At 42.5% G+C, this 25,474-nt stretch overlaps 1 protein-coding gene across 1 annotated transcript; it reads right to left on the bottom strand.

Annotated features, from left to right (window-relative positions):
- Nucleotides 1-3,704: 3,704 nt before the first annotated feature.
- hat1 (histone acetyltransferase 1) lies at nucleotides 3,705-24,620 on the bottom strand. Its single transcript, XM_069904941.1, is given in 11 exon segments — nucleotides 3,705-4,464; nucleotides 9,166-9,282; nucleotides 10,630-10,781; nucleotides 13,837-13,943; nucleotides 18,034-18,047; nucleotides 18,049-18,095; nucleotides 18,098-18,138; nucleotides 20,099-20,220; nucleotides 24,369-24,482; nucleotides 24,484-24,549; nucleotides 24,600-24,620. Coding segments are annotated over 11 exon segments (966 nt in total). The 3' UTR covers nucleotides 3,705-4,299.
- Between the last annotated feature and the right edge of the window lie 854 nt (nucleotides 24,621-25,474).

Raw genomic sequence — 25,474 nt, 5'->3', positions numbered from 1 at the left:
CATCACAGAGTTCCTTTTCTGTTCTCCTGATCTCAGGTGAAATATTATGCAGCCAGTGTTTCCTCTGGGCTTTGAACAGGCTGAACTCAGAACCCACCACCCATCTTCAAAAAAACAGGATGTCCTAAACACATTCCAAAAAGTCACTGCAGGAAACCAGCTGTCTCTCCCTCTCTCTAGCACACACAGAGGAAAGCCTGCTGGACCCTCCCCGCTTGCGAAAACCACACGACCCTCCTAGAACAGCAAACTGCCACCCAGACGGATTGCGGAACCAGACCCAATCTTCCATGCCCTTTCAGCCGTTGCTTTCCAAAACCAACCACCCATTCACTCCACAGCGTGTTCGATTATTACCAATTCGTGAAGTCCTTCAGTGAAGCATCTTCGATGGTCTTTACCAAGCAATTGGGAGCCTGGACTGTCTGGCATGAGCAGAGCTCTGGCATTTCAAATGAGATCTGTTTTGTGACGTGTCGTGCCCTACACTATAATACCCCCAAAAATCTATCTCCATCAGAACATATTTATACACACTATAACAATCTGTCACAATAATGTATAATGATAACAAAATGCGTTTAGTATCTCTAAGATTACGAATGTTTGATATAGATTCGTACATTATAATTTTATATGTCTGGTGCATTTAACTCTTCAAAAATTAAGGAAATATAATTTCCTCAGATTTATGCTTTAGCTGTTGTAAACAAACAGGTTGTTTTCAACACTCAACTTGGTTATCACCATAGAACAATTTACAACACAGAAACAGGGCAGTTCAGCCCCTCTAGACCTCGCCAAACATCTCCCACCTAGTTTCGCATACGACACTCCGCGACTCTCCAGTCAATGTACCTATCCATCTTTTCCTTGATCTTGATTCTGTCCACCCACGGCCGGATGCTTGTTCCACTCACACCACCCCTGGCACACTGTGCGTGAAAGTAATTCCCCCTAAACATTTCCAGCTTCAATCTCAATCCACGCCCACTTGTTTGAATCTCCCCCAATCTCAGTGGAAATAACCTGCCAACGTTGACTATATCCGCCCCCCTTACACAATTTTAAATACCCCTTATCAAATCTTTCCTCTTTCTTCTACCCTCCAGGGGCATAAAGCCCTAAATATCAAATCTCCCCTCGTTCTTCTACCCTCCAGGAAATAAAGTCCTAAACATAAAATCTCCGCTCATTCTTCTACCCTCCGGGGAATAAATATCAAATCTCCCCCCATTCTTCTGCGCTCCATCAGAATAAATTACCAACGATTGTTAGAGAGAGTCATTGGACAAATCCCAACTGATTATATCAAAGGAAAATTCTGAAAACTTTTGTCAGTTGATTCAAGTCTGTTCCCATCCAATTGTACCAAGTACAACCTGACAAAACTGCGTTCTCTGGTCCTCGGTGTAAAACACACGGATGTACTTCCAGACATAACACACAGGTCGACAAACAGTACACATGAATATCGTTTGATTTAGACTAGAATCTTGGAGGGCAAGTGTGAGCAGTTCCATTGGTCGTTCAGTCTGTGCGATAAATCCTTCCTCAGCCTGATGGTGCTGGTTCTGATACCCCTGTATCTCTTCCTCGATGGGAGAAGCTGGAAGATGGAAGGGGGACATCGATGAGTTTCTGCGCATCATCTTCAGACAACGATCACGGTAGACCACGTCGATGGGAGACCGGGACACTCTTGATGGAAATCCTGTCGAAGGTCGACATGACAGTGGCCAGTAGTTTTGCCTTTCAGGAAGAGCAGTGAAGTGAGAAGAGGTTGGGTGTCCACGATGGGTCACTGGCTAAGGAACTTGGAGTTCTCTGCTGTCAACCCCGGAGTTCTTGATGTGGAGTGAATGGTCCTCCTGAAGTCCAAGATCGTTTCCTTCATCTTGTCCACCAAGCTGTTACTCGAGGTTACCAAGAACATAGATTAAGACTGTGGACATTGTCTGCATGGACTTTAGTCAGGGCTTCAACAAGATCCCACATGGGAGGTTGGTTCAGACACTGGGTCAGGATGTGATGGTAAAGTTGTCTAAGATTCTCGAGGAGATTACCAAGAAAGTAGATGAAGGAAAGCTTGTGGATGCTGTCTACAAGGACTTTAGTCAGGGCTTCGACAAGGTCGCACGTGGGAGGTTGGTTCAGACACTGGGTTGGGACGTTATGGTAACGTTGTGTAAGATTTTCGAGATTACCAGGAAGATAGATGAAGGAAAGTCTGCAGACGTTGTCTACATGGACTTTAGTCCGGGCTTTGACAAGGTTAAGAAGGTAGATGAAGGAAAGGCTGAGGACATTGTCTACATGGACTTTAGTCAGGCCTCAGCTGCCCAGTGGGTTCCACAGATCCACGACCCCCTGACTAAAGAAGTTCCTGTTTATTTCCACAGCTAAAATGTAGAACCAAACACTTCTCAACATTGTACCACATCTGCCATATTTTTGCCCAGTCTGTCGATATCCCTCTGCAGTTTACTGCTTTCCTAAAACTCGTCCTGAAACCCTTAATCCAATTTAACAAAAATGAAATCCAAATACCAAATTTCTCCAACGCCTTATAATAAGAAAAAAAAATCCCATTCTAACCTTTCAAACCCCTTTTCCGCATCTAAAGCCACTTATCTCTCTTGGGCGCTAAAATGAATTAAGCTGTAGAGTCTGGCAATGTTTTCTAAAGATTGCCTTTTTTAAACAAAGCCTCCCTGGTCCATATTAGTTAAATTAGGTAACAAATTATTTATTCTGTTTACTAAAAATTTTTGAACAATTTTAAACTCCGTATTTGATAATGAAATAAGTCAAAGTAATGAAGGCTTTAAAAGGGTCTTTATTATCTGGATTCTCTCTCTCTATCTCAGAGAAAAACCTGAACTGTAGAACAATAGAACTGAATTCTCTCTCTTATTGAAAGAAAAAAACTGAACTGTAAAACTGTAGAACTGAATTCGCTCTCTCTCACTCAGAGATAAACTTAAACTGTAGAACTGAATTCTCTCTAACTCAGAGATAAACCTGAACTGTAAAATTTTAGAACTGAACTCTCTCTCTCAATCAGAGAAAAACATGAACTGTAAGATGATAGAACTGAATCCTCTCTCTCTGAGAAAACCCTGAACTGCAAAACTGTACAACTGAATTGTCTTTCTTTCCCTCTCTCAATATAAAACATAACATATTCTGTCACACATTCCCCCAGAGGATTGCAGGGGATAATTTTGTGTCCAACGAACAACGAAGCTCTCTCTCTGAAAACCCGACAAGAACCAGTGATAACCTTTTACCTTTCAAGACACTGACATGGCTGATCAGAAGGAATCATTCTGTGTCCAGAGAGCAACAAATCTTTCTCTGAAAACCGATGAGAACCTTCATGAGCGGTAACCCTTTACGTTTCAAGACACGGAGGTGGCTGATCGGAAAGGATCAGTTTACCTACTTCAGTATCCCGTCGAGTTTTTCCAAGTATACATGTACACTTACTGTACAATAATATGGTATTTGCACAACGCCCATTCAGTTTCACAAAACGTAATGTGGACGTAAATCCATGCATACACGTATGTGTATATATTCTTCCACGGACAAGTAAGTATTCAGGATCTACCAGACATAAATAGTGATCTGAAACTAAGGCAGTATCGATTTTCTAAACTCTCACGTTTTAAAATAAATCACATCAGACAAACAGTCAATATTTTTCCTTTGTCTTTAATCTGATAACAAAAAGCATAGCTGGTAGACAGGACCCTGCTTTTCTCTGCCAAACTGAACAGCTCACAAAGTTTATCGGCTCCCACCAAAGTCATAAATTGCAGCTAGAGATTCCAGATGTAAAACAGTAAATATGTCTCTAAAAATATAGTACAGTGTTTCTATATACATTTGAAAATATTTTGTTTGCACTGATGTCATACCCGTTTCCTGCCCACTGATTCGACCCCCTATTTCCACCCTTCTCTTTCCTCCCATTTCCACCCGTTTCCAGCCCTCTTTCCACCCTTCTCTTTCCTCACGTTTCCATCCCTCTATTTCGACCCCTCCCTGTTTCCACCCCTCTGGAAAGAAGGGTGGAAAAGCAAAAGATGGAGGGGCAGAAAGGGGGGGGGGGGTGGAACGGAGGGGTGGATAGAGATAGGCTTCACATTGACTCAAGTGCTTCAATTTCAATGGAGAGCCACTTACTGATTGTGATTGGCAAGAGTCTCCTGACTACAATGCAGCATTATGAAACGTAGCCAACTGATGTAGGCCCTGGCATAAAGACCAGAGAAAGAATTGCAAAGGAATTCAGACACGTGCCAACCGCTCAAGGGTGTGTCTGTACTGTTCCACGGTGCTTTGGTACGTCTCTTCCAAGTACTCCTCTTCCTGGTTCAAGCTCATCTCCGCCTGTTGCGCAAGCCAATCTTCAGGCATCACTCGGGAAAGACGTGTTGCCTCTTTCTTATTTTTCTGTAAAAAAACAAAAATAAAACTCCTATATTAAGATACAAAATCTCCCACGGTGCATACCACTACAGGCAAAGCTAGATGGCATGGAAACAGGCCCTTCTGCCCCTCTAGTCCATGCCAAATTATTATTTCACATTGCTCAATTGACCTGAATATGGACCATAGCGCGTCCCCACCCCTATCCCTCCCATCCATGTACCTGTCCAAATTCTTCTTAAGCTTCAAAATTGATACAACAGCCATCACTTTGGCAGGCAACTTGTTCCACATTCTCACCCCTCTCGACGTGAAGAAGATCCCCCCCCTAAGGTTCTCTTCAAACATTTCTCCTTTAACCCATGTCCTCTTGCGACAGATGACATCATGTTTTAAAGGGAGATAGATTTCAGGGGGTATTTTAGTGTCGGTCACACGCAGACACTTCAAAAGAGAACTTATTTAAAATGCCAGGGCTCTGCTCGACCCAGACAGTCTTTGCAAAACCTTTGAAGAATGCCTATAAGGATGTCACAAGTAGGCATTAATTGGACACGCTGTTGAAGAATGGATTATTGTTTAAAACTTTGAAGAATGCCTAAAGCAGGTATTCATTGGAGTCACGGATTATTGTTTAAAACTTTGAACGATGCCTATAAGGACTTCATAAGTAGGCATTAATTGGACATGCTGTGGAATAATGGGTTATTGGTTTAAAACTTTGAAGGATGTCTATAAGGACTTCACAAGTAGGTGTTAATTGGACACTCTGTGGAGTAAAGAGAGAGAGAGAGAGAGAGAGAGAGAGAGAGAGAGAATTCAGTTCTACAGTTCAGCAGCAGCAGCTGGGACTGAAACATGACAAGATGGCAAGCTTGTGGAAAAACCCCATTTGGAAGACGGGTTGTGAGCGCTTAGATCAGCATGGTAAAAGCCCTTGTGGTCCACACAAGAGGAGAGGACTGGCTGCATAATGTTTCACTTGGAAACAAAGGGGAACTCTGTGGTGACCAGAAAGAGAGAGGTGATCATCTGGAAAACCCTGATGGGGCAAGTTTCTTCGGCAAGACATTGAAGTGGCTGATCGGAAGGGATCAGTTTGTGTCCAACGAGCAACAAATCTCTCTCTGAGAACTGACAAGAACCTTCCTGAGCGGTAACCATTTACCTTTCAAGCACCAAAGCCTGGTGAAAATTCATAAATGTTCAATTCTGCACACGGTACAAGAATGGCCTGGAACCCGGTGAACTTATGAGATTGGACTATGAATCGGAGAACTTATGTTGAACTTATACACACATATATACACTTAGAATTAGAAGGGGATTAGATTAATAGCGATAAGTTAAAGTTTGATCCCATTTTAAGTTTATTAAAAGCAACTTCTGTTTAAGAGACCTTTTGTCTTGGTGAATATCTATTGCTGCTGGGTTTTGAGGTCTGTATGGGCCCGTAACAAGCTCGGTCCCTTAAACTGGATTCAATTTTTTTCTAAAGGTATGCAATTTTTGTGTTTTGATCTGCCTAGTTGTACCCCACTCTCCATTTTCCATGTTACTGCTGCACATCCCTCTGCTGTCACTGCAGCTAGGTTTAAAAAATTTTTTTGATATGCATCCAATTTCAATTTCGCATCTTCTTCATTTATATTCCCAAGTAAAAATATTCTTGGATATTTTTGTATCTTTATCTTGATAATTCATCCTGACAATGCTCTCAAATTGTTCTGAATGTTAAAAAAAGGTCCTTATTTCCTTGGTATATCGAAAACACTTATCTGGATAATTAGAATCACGCCCATTCAGTTTAGGTGGAGTGTAACATAATTGATGAGGAAAATTACATTGTTCAGCGGGCCAAGCGGGTGTATTGTTATGAGGCCATAGGACTCCAAAATCCAGCAAGAATAGATATTCACCAAGACAAATGGTTACTTAAACAAAAGTTGCTTTTAATTATCTTTAAACATGAAAACAGGATCAAACTTTAACATTACTATTAACTTAACCTAACTTAAACCCCTCCTAATTCTAAGCGCACGTATATGTGATATGTGTGCAGAAGTTCAACAGAAGTTCTCCGATTCGCAGTCCAATCTCACACCTCCAAGTTCACCAGTTGCAGGCCATTCTTATACAGTGTGCAGAATTTAAAATTTATGAATTTTCACCAGGCTTTGGTGCTTGAAAGGTAAATAGTTACCACTCAGGAAAGTTCTTGCTGGTGTTCAGAGAGAGATTTGTTGCTCGCTGGATGCAAACTGGTTACTTCCGATCAGCCACCTCAGGATCTTGAAAGGTAAATGGTTACCGCTCAGGAAGGTTCTTGACGGTTTTCAGAGAGAGATTTGTTGATCACTAGACACAAATTGATCCCTTGTAACCAGCCACTTCAGTGTCTTGCTGAAGAAACTTGCCCCATCAGGGTTTTCCAGATGATAACCTCTTTCCTTCAGGTCACCAGAGTTCCTTTTTGTTTCCCTTATTTCAAGTGAAACACTAGGCAGCCAGTCCTCTCCTCTTACATGGACCACAAGGGCTTTAACCACGCTGAACCAAACACTCACAACCCATCTTCCAAATGGTGTTTTTCCACAAGCTTTCCAGCTCATCCTGTTCCAGTCCCAGCTGCTGCTGCTGAACTGTAGAACTGAATTCTCTCTCTCTCTCTCTCTCTTTTCCTGTTCCAGTCCCAGGTGCTGACTGTAAAACTGCAGAACTGAATTTGCTCTGAGAGAGAAAGCCAGTTTTACTCTCTCTCTGCTTGCAAAACCACATGAACCTCTTAGAACAGCAAGTTCTTTAATCTGTTGCCTTTTTGTAAACAACAATCCATTAGTAACGTCTCTTGGGCATTCTCCAAAACTTTTGCAAAGGCTCTTTGACCCGGTCTGTCTGGCTTGAGCAGGGTTCCAGTATTTTAAATGAGACCTGTTTTAAAGTGTTTGCAGGTGACCTGCACTAAAAAACCTACACCAATTTATCTCCCAAAAACATATCTATATACAATATAAAACACAACACAATATGTCATAGATTATCTGTCAGAGCTGCTTGCCCTGCTTGTTAGTAGGTATACGGAAGTCGTTGCTAATTTTGAACCATTTGGGATCTGACATTAACTGTAGTTGTAAGGCTCTCTTGACACAGATTTGACCACATTTCCCTCTGAATTTAAATCTCTCTCCCATCATAATTTTGATTTATACAAATCTTTGTTCCCCATAACTTTATAATAAACCATAAATTTCTTAATAATGTCCATCTGTTATTATACCTTCAAATCGACTTCGTCCTGGGAGTCTCAAATCTGTTCCTAATTTATTTTTTAAGTACGAAAATCTCGTTAATTCCAAACTCAACCCTGTGATACCACTGGCCAAAAGTACTGGTGGGCCCAATGTAAAAATTTAACTTCAAAAATAACTGCTAAAAATTATTTTTCCAGAGTTGGATATAACTGATATACAAACTTATAATAAACTAACTGACATCTCTCATTAACAATTTCAGTCAATCCAACTTTACATAAATTTCTCCAATCATCCTGATTAATTACTATCCCATTTTAATCTAGATTTATCCAAATCCAACTTAGGTATTTAATCCTGCAATAGCAAACACATTTCTTCCCACCATCCTTAAGAGAAGTTTCAAATTCAGATTGTCCAGGTAAAGTATGTCCAAAATTATCCAATAATAATGCTTTAACTTGACAATAACAAAAGAGAGTATTAAATGATATTTTGTATTTTTCTTTCATCTTTGAAGAATAAAACAAATTTGTGGAAATTTGGTCCCATATAATTTCAAACACTGATTATAAAGCGTAAAAAATGAAAATCTTATTCTGACATAAAGGTGTCTTTACTCGAAATTTTTGCTTCCCAAAAATAGGTGAATTATAATTGCATAATAACTTAGAATTCCATTTATAAATAAAATAATCCATCTTCGTCTCACCAATGAGATCATTCAATATTCACCCATACCCATAACTTTTCCAAATCCAGCATTCTATCAATCAATTTTATTTAACGATATTTTAATTTAATTCTATCAATCAATCAATCAAAATAGGTGACTTATAATTACGCCATAACTTAGAATTCCTTCGATAAATAAAATGGTCCATGTTTCTCTCCCTAATTTGAGATCATTCAATATTTGCCCATTCCCACGACATTTCTAAATCCAGCATTCTATCAATCAATTTTATTTCATACTATTTTAATTTAATTCTATCAGTCAAAATAGGTGAATTATAATTACGCCCCAACTTAAAATTACATCTACCTGCGGGAAAAAAAGTCTAGGATGAGAGAATTTCTGCAAAATGGTTTTAAAACTGAATTTTCTTGGGAATCACAAAATATATTTTTTTTAAATTCGTGATACGTGTCATTTGTTTGCAATTAGGTCTGGACAAATTTCGAGCGGCCTTTCTGAGATCTGGCATTAGCAAGGAAGTGCATCGCAATTACATTGGAAAGATTAAATGAACTTAATTCACTGGGAACTGAGATCTGGTGTTCTTCTGGGGAGAAAAATAATGTAATCTGAGAGGTAAGTATTTTTGTTTTCGGGACAGTTTGGTGATCTTACTTGGATTATATGGATTTAAAACTTAAAGACCCAGACCTGGATGTGGCAGGACTTCACACAAAGATGAGTCATTGCACGAGCAAAGTCTACTCACTCCAACAGGAACGCAGACCCAAATACCTTAAAAGGAGCAGCGAGGCGGCGTTTCACGTCCAGCCGGTATTCAGCACTTTCCACTGCATCACTCATGTTCGTCACTCGCAGACGTAGAATCTCATATACCCTCCGCGAGTGGTGCTGAGAATGTTTTGAGACACAGATAAACTTCAGACCCAAATGTCGTTCGAGATGGCAACTACGACAGAGAGCAAGAAGGTGGGGGGGGCAGCGGGAGGGACCACATGCAAGGAATGGACGAGACACACACGTGCACACAGACGAGCAAACGGACATAGTTAAAATCGCTATGGCCTTGCACTAGAGTCTTAGAAGCTGAAGATCGTCAATTCCATGAGGTACAAGGTGGAGCCACAGAGTAACAGGTCCATGGGTAGATATCCAGCACCTCCGTTAAAAAAAGATGTGATCACCTGGAAAACCCTGACAGGGGAAGTTTCTTTGGCAAGGCATTGACGTGGCTGATCAGAAGGGATCAGTTTGTGTCCACTAAGCAACAAATATCTCTCTGGAAACCCAACAAGAACCTTCCTGAGCGGTAACCATTTGCCTTTCAAGATACTGACGTGGCTGATCAGAAGGAATCAATTTGCGTCCAACAAGCAAGAAATCTCTTTTTGAAAACCCGACAAGAACCTTCCTGACCAGTAATCATTTGTCTTTCAAGATACTGATCAGAAGGGATAAGTTTGTGTCCAACGAATCTCTGAAAACCCGACGAGAACCTTCCTGAGCAGTAAACCTTTACTTTTAAAGCACCAAAGCCTAATGAACTTCATAGATGTTAAATTCTGTGCACAGTAGAAAAGTTGCCTGTAACCAGTGAACTTGGAGGAGTGAGATTGGACTATGGCTTAAAGAACTTTTCTGAACTTACACACGCATTACATACACCTACGGTTAGAATTAGAAAGGGGTTAAGTTAATAGTAATAAGTTAGACTCTGATCCTGTGTTCACATTTAAAGATAATTAAAAACAACTTTTGTTTAAGTGACCATTTGTCTTGGTGAATTTCGGGGTCCTCTGGGCTCGTCATAAACACACACATCATATACACGTATGCTTAGAATTAGAAGTGGTGGGGGGGGGGGGTTTAAGTTAATAGTGATGTTAGAGTTTGATCCTGTTTTCATGTTTAAAGATAATTAAAAGCCAGGTTTCTTTAAGTAAATTTCAGGGTCGCATGGGCTCGTAACTGTACACACATAACATACATGTGTTTAGAATTAGAAAGGGGGGGTTAAGTTTCAAGGTAATTAAAAGCAACTTTTGTTTAAGTGACCATTTGTCTCAGTGAATTTCGGGGTCCTCTGGGCTCGTCACAACATATACATCATGCAGACGTGTGCTTCGAAGTAGAAGGAGGGGGTTAAGTTAATGGTAATAAGTTAGAGTTTGATCCCGTTTGCATGTTTGAAGGCCCATGTGAGGAAGCAGACAAACTCCCCCCTCCCCCCAAAAATACCTTGTTTATTTTCCAAGTTCTCCTGGCCTCTTCCACCATTTCTGCACTGAACCCCTTCCTGAGCTTCGCGGGGGCAAAGGAACGGAGACGCTGGCAGAGTTTGGCCAGAACAAAGTCTCGCAGCTTTACGAAGTTTTCTGACGGCTCTTCTGCTGTAATTGCAAAAAAAAAGTAAACAGCCTTTAGAGACCGAGGTAGGGTGTGGGACTGCAAGCTGAAATTGCACCATAGCAAGGGAAGGCCATTGATTCAAGCAATCCTTGCCAAGGTCTGTCTGTCTTCTTTCAATTTAATACGTCACAATATGACCAATCTCTACACAAGCTTTGTGTGTATATATATATATATATATATAGTCTCCCCAACCTCTCCTTCAATAACCGCAGAGAGAAGGTTAATGGCAATAAGTTAGAATTTGATCCTGTTTCCTTGTTTAAAGGTAATTAAAAGCAACTTTTGTTCAAGTGACCATTTGCCTTGGTGAATTTCGAGGTCTACTGGGCTCGTTACCATACACGCGCGCTTAGAATTAGAAGTGGGGATAAGTTAATAGTAATAAGTTAGAGTGTTGGGGTTCCTCTGAGCCAGTAACACTAGTAGCTTTGAATATATAATCACGGACAGCATGATAATTAAAAGGTGAGACCATATACGGACCCAAATGCCTTTTGGGGGAAAATGATTGAAACACGCAGATGAGCGATGAAAGCCGGAAGGGATCGCGCGTGGGCGTCCTGTCAAATGCAATAGACGCCTGGTATCGAACGATGCAATATCATTGGCTTCACAGGCTACATGTTAAAAGACCTGGCGTTATCTGATGAGTGTGTTTTCGCTGTGAACAGGAAATTGGAACGTCCAGTTTGGGCACGTGAAAGAAGTGAAACCCATTTTGGTAGGATTTAAATTCGACGATAACAAAGACCCAGAAAATATTTTTTCCTGTTCGGCAGTAATAAAAGGCGAAGTGTTATAATCAAATTTAAATAGGTTCTGCGAATGGTTTCCTCAAGGTTGCACGAGTGGCAGCCAAGAAATGGAGTAGGACTAACTTGGAAAATGGAAATACCGTGGGAAAAATACAGAGATGAACAAACGTATTCCATCAGAGAAAAATCACCTGTCGCTTGAGAGACACGATTACGCACAATACGAACAAATTTGGGGCCTGTGGAGGAGAACTTGATTGGTTAACTTAACTATTAACCTAACCACCCCCCCCCCCCCTCTAATTCTAAGCGCCTGTGTATGGTTACGAGCCCAGTGAATTCCAAAATTCATAGAGACAAATGGTCACTTAAACAACAGTTGCTTTTGATTACTTTTAAACACGGAATCAGCATCAAACTCTAACTTATTACTATTAACCTAACAAGCCCAGAGGACCCCGAAATTCACCAAGACAAATGGTTACTTAAACAAAAGTTGCTTTTAATTATCTTTAAACATTAACACAGGATCAAACTTTAACTTATTACTATTAACTTAACCCCTCTTCTAATTCTAAGCACACATGTATGTAAGTTCAGAAAAGTTCTTTGATTCGCAGTCCAATCTCACTCCTCCAAGTTCACTGGTTGCAGGCAATTTTTCTACTGTGCACAGAATTTAACATTGATGAAGTTCACCAGGCTTTGGTGCTAGAAAGGTCAATGGTTACTGCTCAGGAAGGTTCTTGTTGGTTTTTGAAGAGAGATCCGTTGCTCATTGGACGCAAACTGATCCCTTCCGATCAGCCACGTCAGTGTCTTGAAAGGTAAATAGTTACCGCTCAGGAAGGTTCTTGTCGGGTTTTTGCTACACACACTGATCCATTCTGATCAGCCACACCAGTGTCTTGCCGAAGAAACTTGCTCCGTCAGGGGTTTTCCAGGTGATCACCTCTTTCTTTCAGGTCACCACAGAGTTCCTCTTTCTGTTTCCCTTATTTCAATGAAACATTAGGCAGCTAGTACTCTCCTCTTGTATGGACTACAAGGGCTGAACTAAGCACTCGCAACCCGTCTTCCAAATGGGGTTGTTCCCACAAGCTTTCCAGCTCGTCGTGTTGATGTCCTGGCTGCTCCTGCTGAACTGTAGAACTGAATTCTCTCTCTCTCTCTCTCCCCCACCTCATCCTGTTCCAGTCCCAGCTCCTGCTGAACTGCAGAACTGAATTCTCTCTCTCTCTCTCCCCCAGAGAAAAGCCTGTTTGACTCCCTCTGCTTGCAAACCCACATGCGCACAGACAGACTGTGGCTCCAGACCTAATCCCTCCGAGTTTTTCCATCTGTTACTTCCCGAAACAACAATGCATGAGTGAAGTCTCTGTAGGGGCTCCCCAAAGCTTATGCAAAGGCTATTGGACCAAGCCTGTCTGGCTTGAGCAGACCTCCAATATTTTAAATGCGACTTTTTTTTGAAGTGTTTGTATGCGACCTGCATTAAAATACCACCCCCCCCCCCCCCCCACACACACAGACTCGATCTCCTTCAAAACATATCTACAAGCAATAGAAGACACAACATAACCTGTCAGAGTGGAAACCAGATAACAATGTGGGTTTGAATGGAGGGCAAATGGAATTACCGTCAAGAAAAAAAATAATGTACAATTTACGGATCAGATTGGGATACCTTATGTGAATTTTATCGCGAAGACTGCATCTACAGCGTCTGCCTCTTCCCCACCCAGTCCTCCCTAATTAGTCCATGGTTGAAGATGGTTGTGAAAATTTGCAATTAATCAGTTTAAGAGGCATGTTTGTTAACAGGCCTTTCCTCTTTCGTCATAGTTTAAATTATGGATAAACACTGTGCTGATGCAGACGAAAAATAATTCTCAAAAGAACAATGAGAGAGTAAAAGACCAAGACGTGGGTACGTTAATGGGGAACAGGACAAACAACGGCAGTGGTGCAAGACGAAGTATTCACAAAAACCACAACACGGAGTGAGAGAGAGAAAGAGAGAATTCAGTTCTACAGTTCAGGTTTTTCTAAGAGAGGGAGAGAATTCAGTTCTACAGTTCAGTTTTCTCTGAGTGAGAGAGAGAATTCAGTTCTACAGTTTTAAATTGACAACGACAGCAAGGCATATTTAATTGAGCATCCCATCTAAACCTGGCTCCTGGCGTAGGACTCTGCCCGATGTGTCTCGTGTATGAGGTGGGGAGGATGTTCCCCTTTTCTCCATTACCCTCACCGAGACCCAGCTCAAGAGACTCACCGGTGATATCCAGTACAGAGGGCTCTGTCGCATAGAACCTGTGGACCGTCTCCATCAGCTGGGCCCCGTGACCCTCGCCCTGAAATGGCGGCAGCATCAGCATCTGGCTTTAAGACGAAGCAAAACTCAGTCAGTGAACGTCCCTGCCTGCATCGACTGGGATGTGTTTATATAACCATATAATTATTACAGTACAGAAACGGGCAATCTCGTCCCCTCTAGTCCGCACCGATTTATGTGATCTCTTACCTGCTCCCTGTCCATAACCCTCCAATCCCCTTACATCCATGCACTTATCCATCCTCTTTTAAATGAGAAAACTGACCCTGCTGCAACCACCTCTTTCGGAAGGTCATTTCACTCAGCCACCCCTCTCCCTCTCATGTTACTTCTAAACTTTTGCTACCTAACCCTTATGACCCCTCGTTCCAATCTCACCTACCCTCAAGGAACTCATCTACTCTATCCACCCCCCCATAATTTTAAATACCTCTATCAAATCCCCTCTCAACCTTCTACGCTCCAATGAATAAAGACCCAGTCTACTCAATCTTTCTTTGCATTCTAGATACTGCCATCCAGGCAACATTTTAGTAAATCTTCTCTGCACCCTCTCCACCTTATTGATATCCTTCGTATAATTTGGAGACCAGAACTGCACACAGTATTCCAAATTTGGCCTCACCAATTCCTGAACAGTCTCAACATCATCTCCCAGCTCCCATATTCTATTCTTTGATTTATAAAAGCCAGCATACCAAAAGCCTTCTTCACTACTCTATCCACATGAGAATCTATTTTCAAAGCACGATGAACCATTATTCCAAGATCTCTCTGTTCCTCTGCATTCCTCAATGCCCTCCCCTTCACTGCACATGTCCTGTTTTGATTATTCTTCCCAAAATGAAGCATTTCACACTTATTGGTATTAAACTCCATCTGCCATCTTCCAGCCCTCTCTTCTAAGCTGTCCAAATCCTTCTGCAGTCCTTGAAAACCATCTTCCCTCTCCACAACTCCCATTTTTGTATTGTCCGCATATTTACTAATCCAATTTACCATTCCATCATCCAAATCATTAATGTAAATGGCGAACAATAAGGGAACCAACACCGATCCCTGAGGCACACCGCTCATCACCGACCTCCATCCTGTTGGACAGTTCTCTGGCATCTCCTCCTCTAGCCACTGTTGGACCCATCTGACTATCTCAACTATCTGACTAGCTAGCGCCTGAACCTTCCATGCAGAACCTTATCAACAAGATTTGACAAAAATGACCTTCCCCGCACAAACCCATGTTGGGTGTCCCTGATCAGTCCCTGCCTCTCTAGGTACTTATACATATTATCCCTAAGAAGACTCCATTATTTTACCAACCACCGATGTCAAACGTACCGGCCTATAATTGCTGGGCCTACACCTGACACCCTTTTTAAACAGAGGAACCAAGTGTGCGACACACCAATCCTCTGGCGTCATGCCCCCCTCCACTGTCAGAGCCTCCACTATTTCCTCCCTGACTTCCCTCAAGGTCCTGGGGAAAATCCCGTCAAAACCTGAAGACTTATCCACCTTTATATGTCTCAAAAGCTCCACCACCCCCCCCCCTTCCTAATCCCCACATTTTCCATAATCACCCCTTTTGCCTCTTATTCTACATGATCCCATATCCTTCTTAATGAATACCGAAAAGAACTCATTCAATATCTCCCCCATCTCCATTCGGCTGCACACAGTTGTCCACTCTGATCCTCTAAGGGACTAATTTTATTCTTCACTCTCTTGCTATTCACACATTTGTAAAAAAAAACCTTTGGATTTACTTTCACTCCTGGAACAACCGGACCCTAAACGTGGCAGATCATCCTCCGGGTGATCACATGTTCCTCTCTGCCTATGGGCACCTTCCGCTTCGGGGTTTGTTGCTGTCGAGTTCCCAATATTACCGTGGAGCGGCACAATTGAAGCTTATTGATGGGGTGTTTGATTTTTGGGAAGAAGGATCAATTTATTTACAAATGGAATTCTCGAGGCCTATTTTAATACACTTGGTGAAATTAAGGAATGGGGTCAGGAAAGAAATAGGTACACCAGGGGGAAGATTTCGGGTAAAACACCTTTGTTTCAGAATAAACTTCTCCCGTTTACGCTTAATAACCAGTTTTTTTTAAATCATGGGGTCCGAACTATGGACTAAGAAGAGTGAAATTATAGGTACTGAAGGTAAAATTTCAGCTAAAACTCTGTTTCAAAATAAGCTTTTTTCCTTTTGCAATTAATAATCAACTTTTGAAGTTGTGGGAACAGAAAGGAATTAGATTGGTCGAAGATTGTTACAAAGCTGGATATATCATTTTGTTTCAAAGAATGAAAGAGAAATATCAAATACTTTTTTTCTTATTATCAAGTTAATGCCTTATTGTTGGATAATTCTGGGTGTAAGTTATGGTTACCCAAGTGGTCTAAATTTGAAATTATACTCACTAATGGTGGTAGGAAAGGATTCATATCTGATATCTGCTTTATGGCAGAATAAAATGCTTAACCCAGATGTTTATAAATCTAAATTAAAATGGGAAAAAGATTTGTCCATATATATCTCTCAGGATGATTAGATGAATCTATGCGAGGACTAAAATTGTAAATGTAAGGTACAAATTGGTTCATTATAACTTTCTTCATCAGTTATACTTAACTCTGGAGAAATTAAGGAAATACAAGTTTTACCTCTTCTGATTTATGTTTCAGATGTCATAAGGAAGTCGGTTCTTTTTTACATTCTACTTGGTGATGTGAGAGAGTGAAAACTTTTTGGGGTAGATTTAAGGAACTCTTAGAAGCTATTTTTAAATTGAAGGTTCCACTTGATCCTTTAGTATTTTGTTGGGTTACATTAAGAGATTGAGCTTGGAGTTAACACAATTTTATTCATCAATTATATTTAACTCCGCAGAAATTATGGAAATATAAGTTTATCTCTTCTGATTTATGTTTTAGATGTCATAAGGAAGTCGGGTCCTTCTTACCTTCTACTTGGCGATGTGTGGTGAAATCTTTTTGGGGCAGATTTAAGGAACGTTTAGAAGTTATTTTGAAATTGAAAATTTCACTTGACCCTTTGGTTACATTAAGAGATTGAGTTTGGAGTTAACATTATAATTTTACTCATCAATTATATTTAACTCTGGAGAAATTATGGAATACGATTTTATTCCTAACTCCTTGATCTTGGAGTTAAAGTTAGATAAATTTCAAATTGCTTGAGATTGGCCTTAGCCATGGCTAGAAAATGTTTGGCAATTACTTGGAAGAATTTGAGTATTCAGCATTGGCATTTGGCGAGGAGGTCTTGTATTCCGTTGGAAAAGATCACTTATAATTTACGTAGTAATTATTCCTTTTTTTGTTAAAGTCTGGAGCCCGTCTTTGAAATATATGGGGTTGAATTATTAATCTTCTTCCCACGCACTGATGGTGTTGTTCCGAACCATAGCAAATAATTGAAGAGTGTTACGTTATCTGATCTCCTGGGGGGGTGGGCGGGTTAGTGAAGAGGGGTGGGGGGGGGGATTGCAAAGGGTTTTTATTGTATAAATTATGATTATTAAATAAAATTTTCATACCAAAAAAAATCATGGGGTCCGAAAAAGAATTAAAACTTTGTTTCAACCTTCAGTCGCTCTTGACTTTCAGTTGTTTCAATTTACAATCTATCTCGACTTTCAGCTGTTTCAATTTACTATCTCTCAGCTCCGTTTCGACTGGCTCTCTCGACCTTCAGCTTCGTTTCGATTTCCCATCTCTCAGCTCCGTTTCGACTTAGCATCTCTCAGCTCCGTTTCGACTTAACATCTCTCAGCTCCGTTTCAACTTACTGTCCCCTCTCGACCTTCAGCTCCATTTTGACTTACAGTCCCTCTCAGCGACCTCCCTGATCTTCTAATTTCCTCCCTTGCCTCGAGCTCTACTTTTCTTCACCCAACCACGATGCCCCCCGCCCCCCCTGGGAACAGCAACAAACCAACGAAACTGTTTAATCGGCACTCACCCCCCACCCAACACCATGAAGATCATCGATCGCAGGGTTGGGGGGGGGGGGTGGGGAGTTTGATATTCCTTAACTTGAAATTTGTTCGACATCGCCGAGTGGAAAACTTCTGTCGGTGGTGGGCACCTTGCCGCCAAGTTACCTACCCAATTCTAGGTCTGGGTTTTGTCAGGATAGGCGTAGAAATTATAGACAGTCACGTATCCACGGTTGAATATCGCGGAGAGCCATCTTCAAGATATCTTTCGAACCTGCGCAAATCAGAAACGGGGCGAACCTCAAAAAATCACGAACTTTCACTCTCATTCAGAATACTGCATTGAGGAGGCTTCTACTCAATCCACCGTATATTTCTGCCGACTGGCGTGAATGTCGACACCACCCCCTATTTTTTCTCAGCCTCATTTTAAGGGTTTTACCCAGCATACAAGTCGACTCCCCCACCCCATCCCCTCCCCTCATTTTCTGCCCCATTGAGTGATGTTGACCGCTGACGCCCCCCTCCCCAAAACATTCCATCAGATCGAACTGCTGGCCACCTGTGCGCTTCGGTTCAAAGCAGCCCCCTGGGGAGGGTGCCAGGAAATTCGGGCGTGCACGAGGAGTTGATCAGGGACTAGAAGATGGGAAGAGGCCCATGGAGCGAAAATTAATCACCTGCTGGCCAAAGCCGGAATGGGTCCATGAGCAGGGGGGTGGCAGGGTTGCTGCCCTGACGTCAAATCAGCGGGCGGACCAAGTCACAATCAGACCTCAGCGATTATATTTTTTTGAGGCGACAGTATGTAATGATAGTGATCATTTTTGCATGGCAACTAACCATGACTTACTGTTTGCTTAGACTTGGCTGCCCGTGGGCAGGGCAGATGTACAGGAGGTTGCGGTACCTGCGCCTTGAAGCCTCCTGGGACTGCTTACCACAACTTCAAGGAACCTTTTCCTTCATCTGCACACTGCCTGAGAACTCAACAACCACGGAGGAAATCGTTCCAAACACGGCATCTAGTCAGCAACTGATCAGCGAACAGGGGCTAACGCAAGGGTTACGCCCAGCAGCGAAACCTCAGATAATGCAGATCAAAACTAACGGATTTAAACAGCGCAGTCTTGTAACCACAACCTCCACCGCTATGCAGTCTGACACGGGGGGGGGGGGGGAATCCGTATTGCGTCTAAAAGCGCAGCACGGAAACTACCAAAAGATCTCAATCCGCAGTCCGTGGTAAGTTTTCTTTCCTCGAACCGGCAAATATCGCGGATGTCCCGCCCACCCCTGCCGCAGATCTCGACATGGCAGGAACAATGGGGCGTGGTGGATTCCGAACACAAAACTGAACCGAAACCACGGGCGTTTTCAAGAGAGGTGGGGGGTGAGGAACGGATGGTGTAAAGCTTTGGGCAAGGAAAGTGGGTGGAACAGGTGGAAAGGATTAGAGTTTGCTGGTTTTGTAGCCACTGAACTGAGAATGCCAGAAGCAGATTAGCGCTAGATAATATTTGCATGGCGGTTTGACGTCTATTTTGCAACATTTTGCTGGTTGAACCAGCCGCGTGTGCGGGGAATGAAACGCGTGAATGCCGGGTGCAGAAAAGCCGTTTACCAGTGGCAGGGCAGTGTGCGCTACGTCGCTGTGTGACTTCGCGCTCGAGGCATGGGGGGGGGCAAGTAAAAGCGATATCATTTAAAAAGGCATGGTATCTCTCATGCAATTGATGGCATGGACGCCAATTCATTGTGGGGCCTCCGACGATGGAGGGTCAACTCGTACGTTGGATCAGTTTCCCCGAGGGTTGACTTGTACGCTGCATCAGTTTCTCGAAGGTTGATTTGTACGCCGGATCGGTCTCTCGATGGTCGACTTGTATGCCGGAATATACGGTATTCCTCCCGTCCAATACGGTGGGCTACAGGCACCTTCTGGGCGGGGGACACGCCACAGATCTTTATATCAGCACCTCCTTTCCTGCTTCTGCTTCAGCTGTGTGCCTTAAGTCATCGCACCTTAGAAAACTAGCTTGGGCTTCCCCCGTTCCGACGGAGATTCTTCGGAAACCCTCACCGCCCACCTTCCTTTAAAATTTTCCCTTAAACCAGCATGTAAACCTTAGCAGATTCCTCCCACCCGCACCCACCCGCATTTTAAATCCAGGTGAAATTTTTTTTTAATGCAAAACGCATTATTATCTGAAACGCGCCCGGAATCTACTTGCAGCAGAAAGAACTGCCATTTGCAGTCGTCGACGTCAATGAATCTTGCTGTTTCAATGAACCAGATAAGGAAAGTCTGAAGCCGCTCGTGGTATTCTCTGAACCCCGGACAGGTGATGTCAGCCTGCGTGAAAGAGCACTGGCATTATTTTTGAACTACTCAGGCTGGGTGCTAGACACACCCTGTTGGATCTGTACCTCAAAGCAGACGTATCGACCAACCTTCCGGAGGCAGCCCGGGGGGGGGGGGGGGGTTAGGAAATGGGCGACAAGGAGCTCGCTCAGCAGAACAGTGGCGATCGAAAAACCTGATCTAAAGCGTGCAGGAGCGGTGGAAGGCAAAGGAAACCAGTGGGGAGGGAGAGAGAGAGAGCCTCGAGGTTTGTAACCAGGAAAAGAAAATCTCGGTGGGCGATTTCATTTTTGAGATCTCTCCCGTGAGGTGGTCACAGAAGATCTAGGGATGGATAAATGGTGGGGGGGGAGGGGGGGGTGTTTAGGCGCACGGGATTCTGTGCACAGAACACACGAGAGGAGAGAAGTGGGGGCAGGCTGCGTAATCTTTCCTCAAATTCAATCCCCGGGGGGAGGAATCTTTTTTAAGGTCTAAAATAAGATCATCAGAAAGTTTTTTTTTGATGTGGGGTTAAGGCAAGAGGTCCTGGATTTGCACTGAAAAGCTCAGTTGGAGATATGAACTAGTGGTCTGCAATTTTGAGTCCTTACTGTATTGGGTACTGTTATGGGCCCAGAGGGACCCCGAAATTCACCAAGACAAATGGTCACTTAAACAAAAGTTCCTTTTAATTAACTTTAAACATGAAAACAGGATCAAAGTCTAACTTATCACTATTAACTTAACCCTCCTTATAATTCTAAGCGCATGTGTACAGTTACGAGCCCAGAGAACCCTTCTGATTTATGTTTTGGATGCCATAAGGAAGTTGGATCCTTCTTACATTCTACTTGGCGATGTAAGACGGTGAAACCCTTTTTGGAATAAATTAAGAAACTTTTAGAAGCTATTTTTAAATTGAAGGTTCCCCTTGATCCTTTAGTATATTTGTTGGGTTACATTAAGAGATTGAGTTTGGAGTTAACATTATAATTTTGTTCATCAATCATATTCAACTCTGGAGAAATTAAGGAAATATAATTTTATTTCTTCAGATGTATGTTTTAGGTGTCATAAGGAGACAGTCATGCGAGACAGTGAAATTTCCTGTGGTGTTCTGGTTAAGAGGATTATCTTAGAATTGAAATTAAATAGATTTCAAATTGCTTTCTTTTGAGATTGGCTTTAGCTGTGGCCAGAAAATGTTTGGCAATTACTTGGAAAAAATATATCGAGCATGTATTCTGTTTTTTTTTCTCAAGCTTGTATTTTTTAAAATTATTTATAGATTATGATAAAACCATACAATGAAAAAATGCAGCTTAGGAATAAACAGAATACATACATGATATTTTTAACGTGAATAATACCCCGAACAACCCCTGTACCCTAACCCACCCACAACCCCCCCTAAACTACCCCCATAGAAAGAAAAAGGAAAGAGAGAGATCACATAATATAAAACTCATCAATTGGTTGCCATGGTTTGGAACAAGACCACTAACGTGCGAGACGGGGAATTAATAATTCAACCCTTGTAGTCCAAATACAGGCTCCAAGTTTTAACAAAAAAGGAATAATTATCATGTAAATTATACATTAACTTTTCCAATGGAATACGAGGGGATTTGTTGGAGGTCATTAAGATTATGAGAAGGATAAAACTCAACTCCAACACTTTGGAAATTGTTGGTACTGGACGTTGGGTTCTGGGAAACCCTGAAGCTGGAATGTTGGATCTCACTCGCACTAACCTCTTGTACTTTATTTCTTAAGAGAGAAAAATGGAGGGGCTCAAGGCCTGGACTACACTGAAACTGCGTTGCACCATTTCGTGAGCACAGAGATGATCAGTATGTAAAGTCCCTATGGACATTATTCAGGGGACAATTGGTATAGTGCGGTTTATTTTTTTAAAAATAAACCGGTCAATTATTCTCACCATCTCGCTGCCTCAAACCGAATGGTATGACACATGCATTGGCCTGCAGGTCTGTACTGGACCTGACACTCAGGTTAACGTTGAACTCGGGCCTACGATCCAAGGAATATTCCCCTCATAATCTTAATGACCTCTATCAAATCCCCTCTACGCTCCAAGGAATAACCTATCCCTTTCATAATGACCTCCAACAAATCCCCTCTATGCTCCAAGGAATAACCTATCCCTTTCATAATGACCTCCATCAAATCCCCTCTACACTCCAATCTATCCCTCTCATTATCTGAATAACCTCTATCAAAATCCCTCTACTCTCCAAGAAATAATATCCCTCTGAAGAATATCAACGTCACATCCTCTCTAAAATGGGGGTAGGGTGAGGAGGTGAGCCCCCGTAACTGCGTGCTGGTCTCATCGGTGACCCACGGAGCCTCATCAACACCTCTCCACTCTATCTCACGGAATGAATGCGCGTGCCTCAACTTTCACATTAGCCTGCATGGAGGACGCCCAGGTCCCTCTGCACCTCCAAGGACTGGATTTCCCTGCCCCACCCTGCCATCCAAATTGCTTCCACTACTGAAACGTACGACTGAACAGTTCGCACGTTTTGAGCTTGGGCCCCCCGTCGAGGTCCGAAAAAGACGTCAGCAGGCACCCCGGGTGGGGGAGGTAGGGGGTGGGCACACAGTTCTATGGCCAGGCAGAGAGCTGGAGGGAACGCGGCGAGGCGTTCCATGAGCGCACAGAGGGCAACGGGAATGAAAGCAGGGGGGTCTGCTGAAGGATAAAGGGAGGCAGCGTGGGCCCCAGGCCGGGGTGGGTGGGTGGTGAGAGCTAAGAGGAGGTGGTGGTCCTAAGTGAATGTTTTGTGTCAGTGTTCACAAAAGGGGACCAGCCAGGGACGTGCAAGGTAATGGGATGGGACCTATGACCATTTGGAGACGTCCAGTCTACCCGAGGATAGTCAGCAGTGCTTTGTGACGGGAAGGTCGTGCCTCACGAGTCTAATCGAGGTTTTTTTTGAGGGGGGCAACAAAAGGAATTCGTGAGGGTCGGGGAGGTAGATGTGGTCAACATGGATTTTTAGTGAGGCCTTCACAAGGTCTCCCCACAAGAGACTTGTCCAGAGGCTCAGGATTAGTGGAAAATTAGCTGTGTGGATAAAAAAAATTGGCTCGTTAGAAGAAAGCAGAGTTGGGCGGAGAAGTGGTGGATGGAGTTCAATCCAGGTAAGCGTGAAGTGATGCATCTTACGACAAACAGAAGGGTAAGTACAGGGTTAATGGTCGGTGACATGAGTGTGGAAGTTAAGAGGGGCCATACATCCATCAAGGTCATCGGACACGTTGATAGGATAGACAAGAAGGCCAATGGGATGCTGGGTTTCATTAATGGGGGTATTGAGTTCAAGGGTTGCGAGGTAATATCTCAGCTCTGTAAATCTCCAGTGAGTATTGTGTTCAGTTCTGGTCACCTCGTGGCAGGACGGGCGTGGAGGTGTAGAGGTGTAGAGGAGATTCACCAGCACATTCAGTTCCGGTCACCTTGTGACAGGACGAGCGTGGAGAGGGTGCAGAGGAGATTCACCAGGACATTCAGTTCCGGTCGCCTCATTGCAGTAAAGGTGCAGAGGAGATTCACCAGGACATTCAGTTCGGTCGCCTCATTGCAGTAAAGGTGCAGAGGAGATTCACCAGGACATTCAGTTCCGGTCGCCTCGTGACAGGATGGACATGAAGAGGGTGCAGAGGAGATTCACCGGGACGTTCGGTTCCGGTCAGCTCATTACAGGATGGGCGTGGAGAGGGTGCAGTGGAGATTCACCAGGACATTCAATTCCGGTCGCCTCATTGCAGGAAGGGTGTGGAGAGGGTGCAGAGGAGATTCACCAGGACGTTCAGTTCCAGTCGCCTCGTGACAGGACGGGCGTGGAGAGGGTACAGAGGAAATTCACCGGGACGCTTCAGTTCGTCTGTCTGCTGGAAGCGTTAAAGGCAGATTAGCCACAATATCAACAGCAAAGGTTGGGGGGGGGGGGGGGGGGGGAAAGAATCATCACTGAGAGACGTCCACGAAATCAGCAGACGGAGTGGGGGGAGGGGGTGGGGAGAGAAATAAAGTTTCAATTTTCAGTGACGCGCCTACAGCGTGATGACATGTTCAAATCGGCAAAGAGTCGCACTGGCTTTGATTGTTCCAATTGTCCACTCACCTTGTAAATCTCATAGTTTAACTCCAGTCCATCCTTCTCTTCGAACAGTGTGTATGAGTGAATCAGTGATCCAAATGGTCTAAAAGAGGAATCCTTTTCAAGTTGCACAAGAAAAATCATCAAGGTTGCTGTAGTAACCAGCTGGGATAAACTCTAATATTTTACTTTCAACATTATCAACCTAGACGGGAACAAATTGTTTAAAATAAACTCCATGCACAAAAGAAGCACCTTATTTTGACCGACTCCCATTCTTTCCATTCTGCACACTGTGTGTGCTTATTGAATTAACCCCCCCCGAACCAAAGCTCAAATCATCTCCTCAGACTTTCCCAATAACCTGTCCATCTGTCGATAATAATCGTTGCAAACGTGTTGTTCAATTTAAGTGGACATATAATCCGAGTAAATATTTAGGTATTAGAATTGATAGAAAATTTAGACAATCTGTATAAGTTAAATTACATTGCATTATTTAATAAAATTAAAGATGATTTAAATAGATGGAACGCCTTACTTATTACCTTAATAGGTAGAGTGAATTGTATTAAAATGAATATTTTCAAAAGGAACCAATCTATATCTTGTTTAGTACCTCAAAAAATTTTTTTAATGATCTTAACTCAATTGTAAGGAATTTTTTATGGAAGGGGGAAAATGAATAGGGTATATTTGAGAAATTAACTTTGAATTAGGCATCTTACAGCTCCCACATTTTCAAAATTATTACAAGGCTGTGCAGTTGAAATTTATTGATGCAATGTTTGATTTAAATAAACCTTCCATTTGGGCGAATATAGAATTAGATAAAATTGATGAGAAGTCTATGTCAAAATGTATTTATAAATGGAATTCAAAATTGTTAATTGCTAAGGACCCACCAATTCTGTGATTAAGTATTCATACCAGCTACTCTCAGGTAGCAATGTTCCCAACTTTTCTTTCAAATAAAGTTTTCAACTGATAGTATGAAAATATTGTACCATTTAATTTTTAACCATTCAAACATTGATAAATTATTTCCACCCCCCAAAAAAGCAATCTTTTATTCTTTTAATTCCTTTAAAAAGTAAATTGCACCGATCGTATGCAACTAGTCTAAAATA

Source organism: Narcine bancroftii, chromosome 12, assembly GCF_036971445.1.
Source record: "Narcine bancroftii isolate sNarBan1 chromosome 12, sNarBan1.hap1, whole genome shotgun sequence".
Lineage (NCBI taxonomy): Eukaryota > Metazoa > Chordata > Chondrichthyes > Torpediniformes > Narcinidae > Narcine > Narcine bancroftii.
The sequence above is the reverse complement of the archived record's forward strand: the minus strand, read 5'-3'. Positions and strand labels throughout refer to the sequence as shown.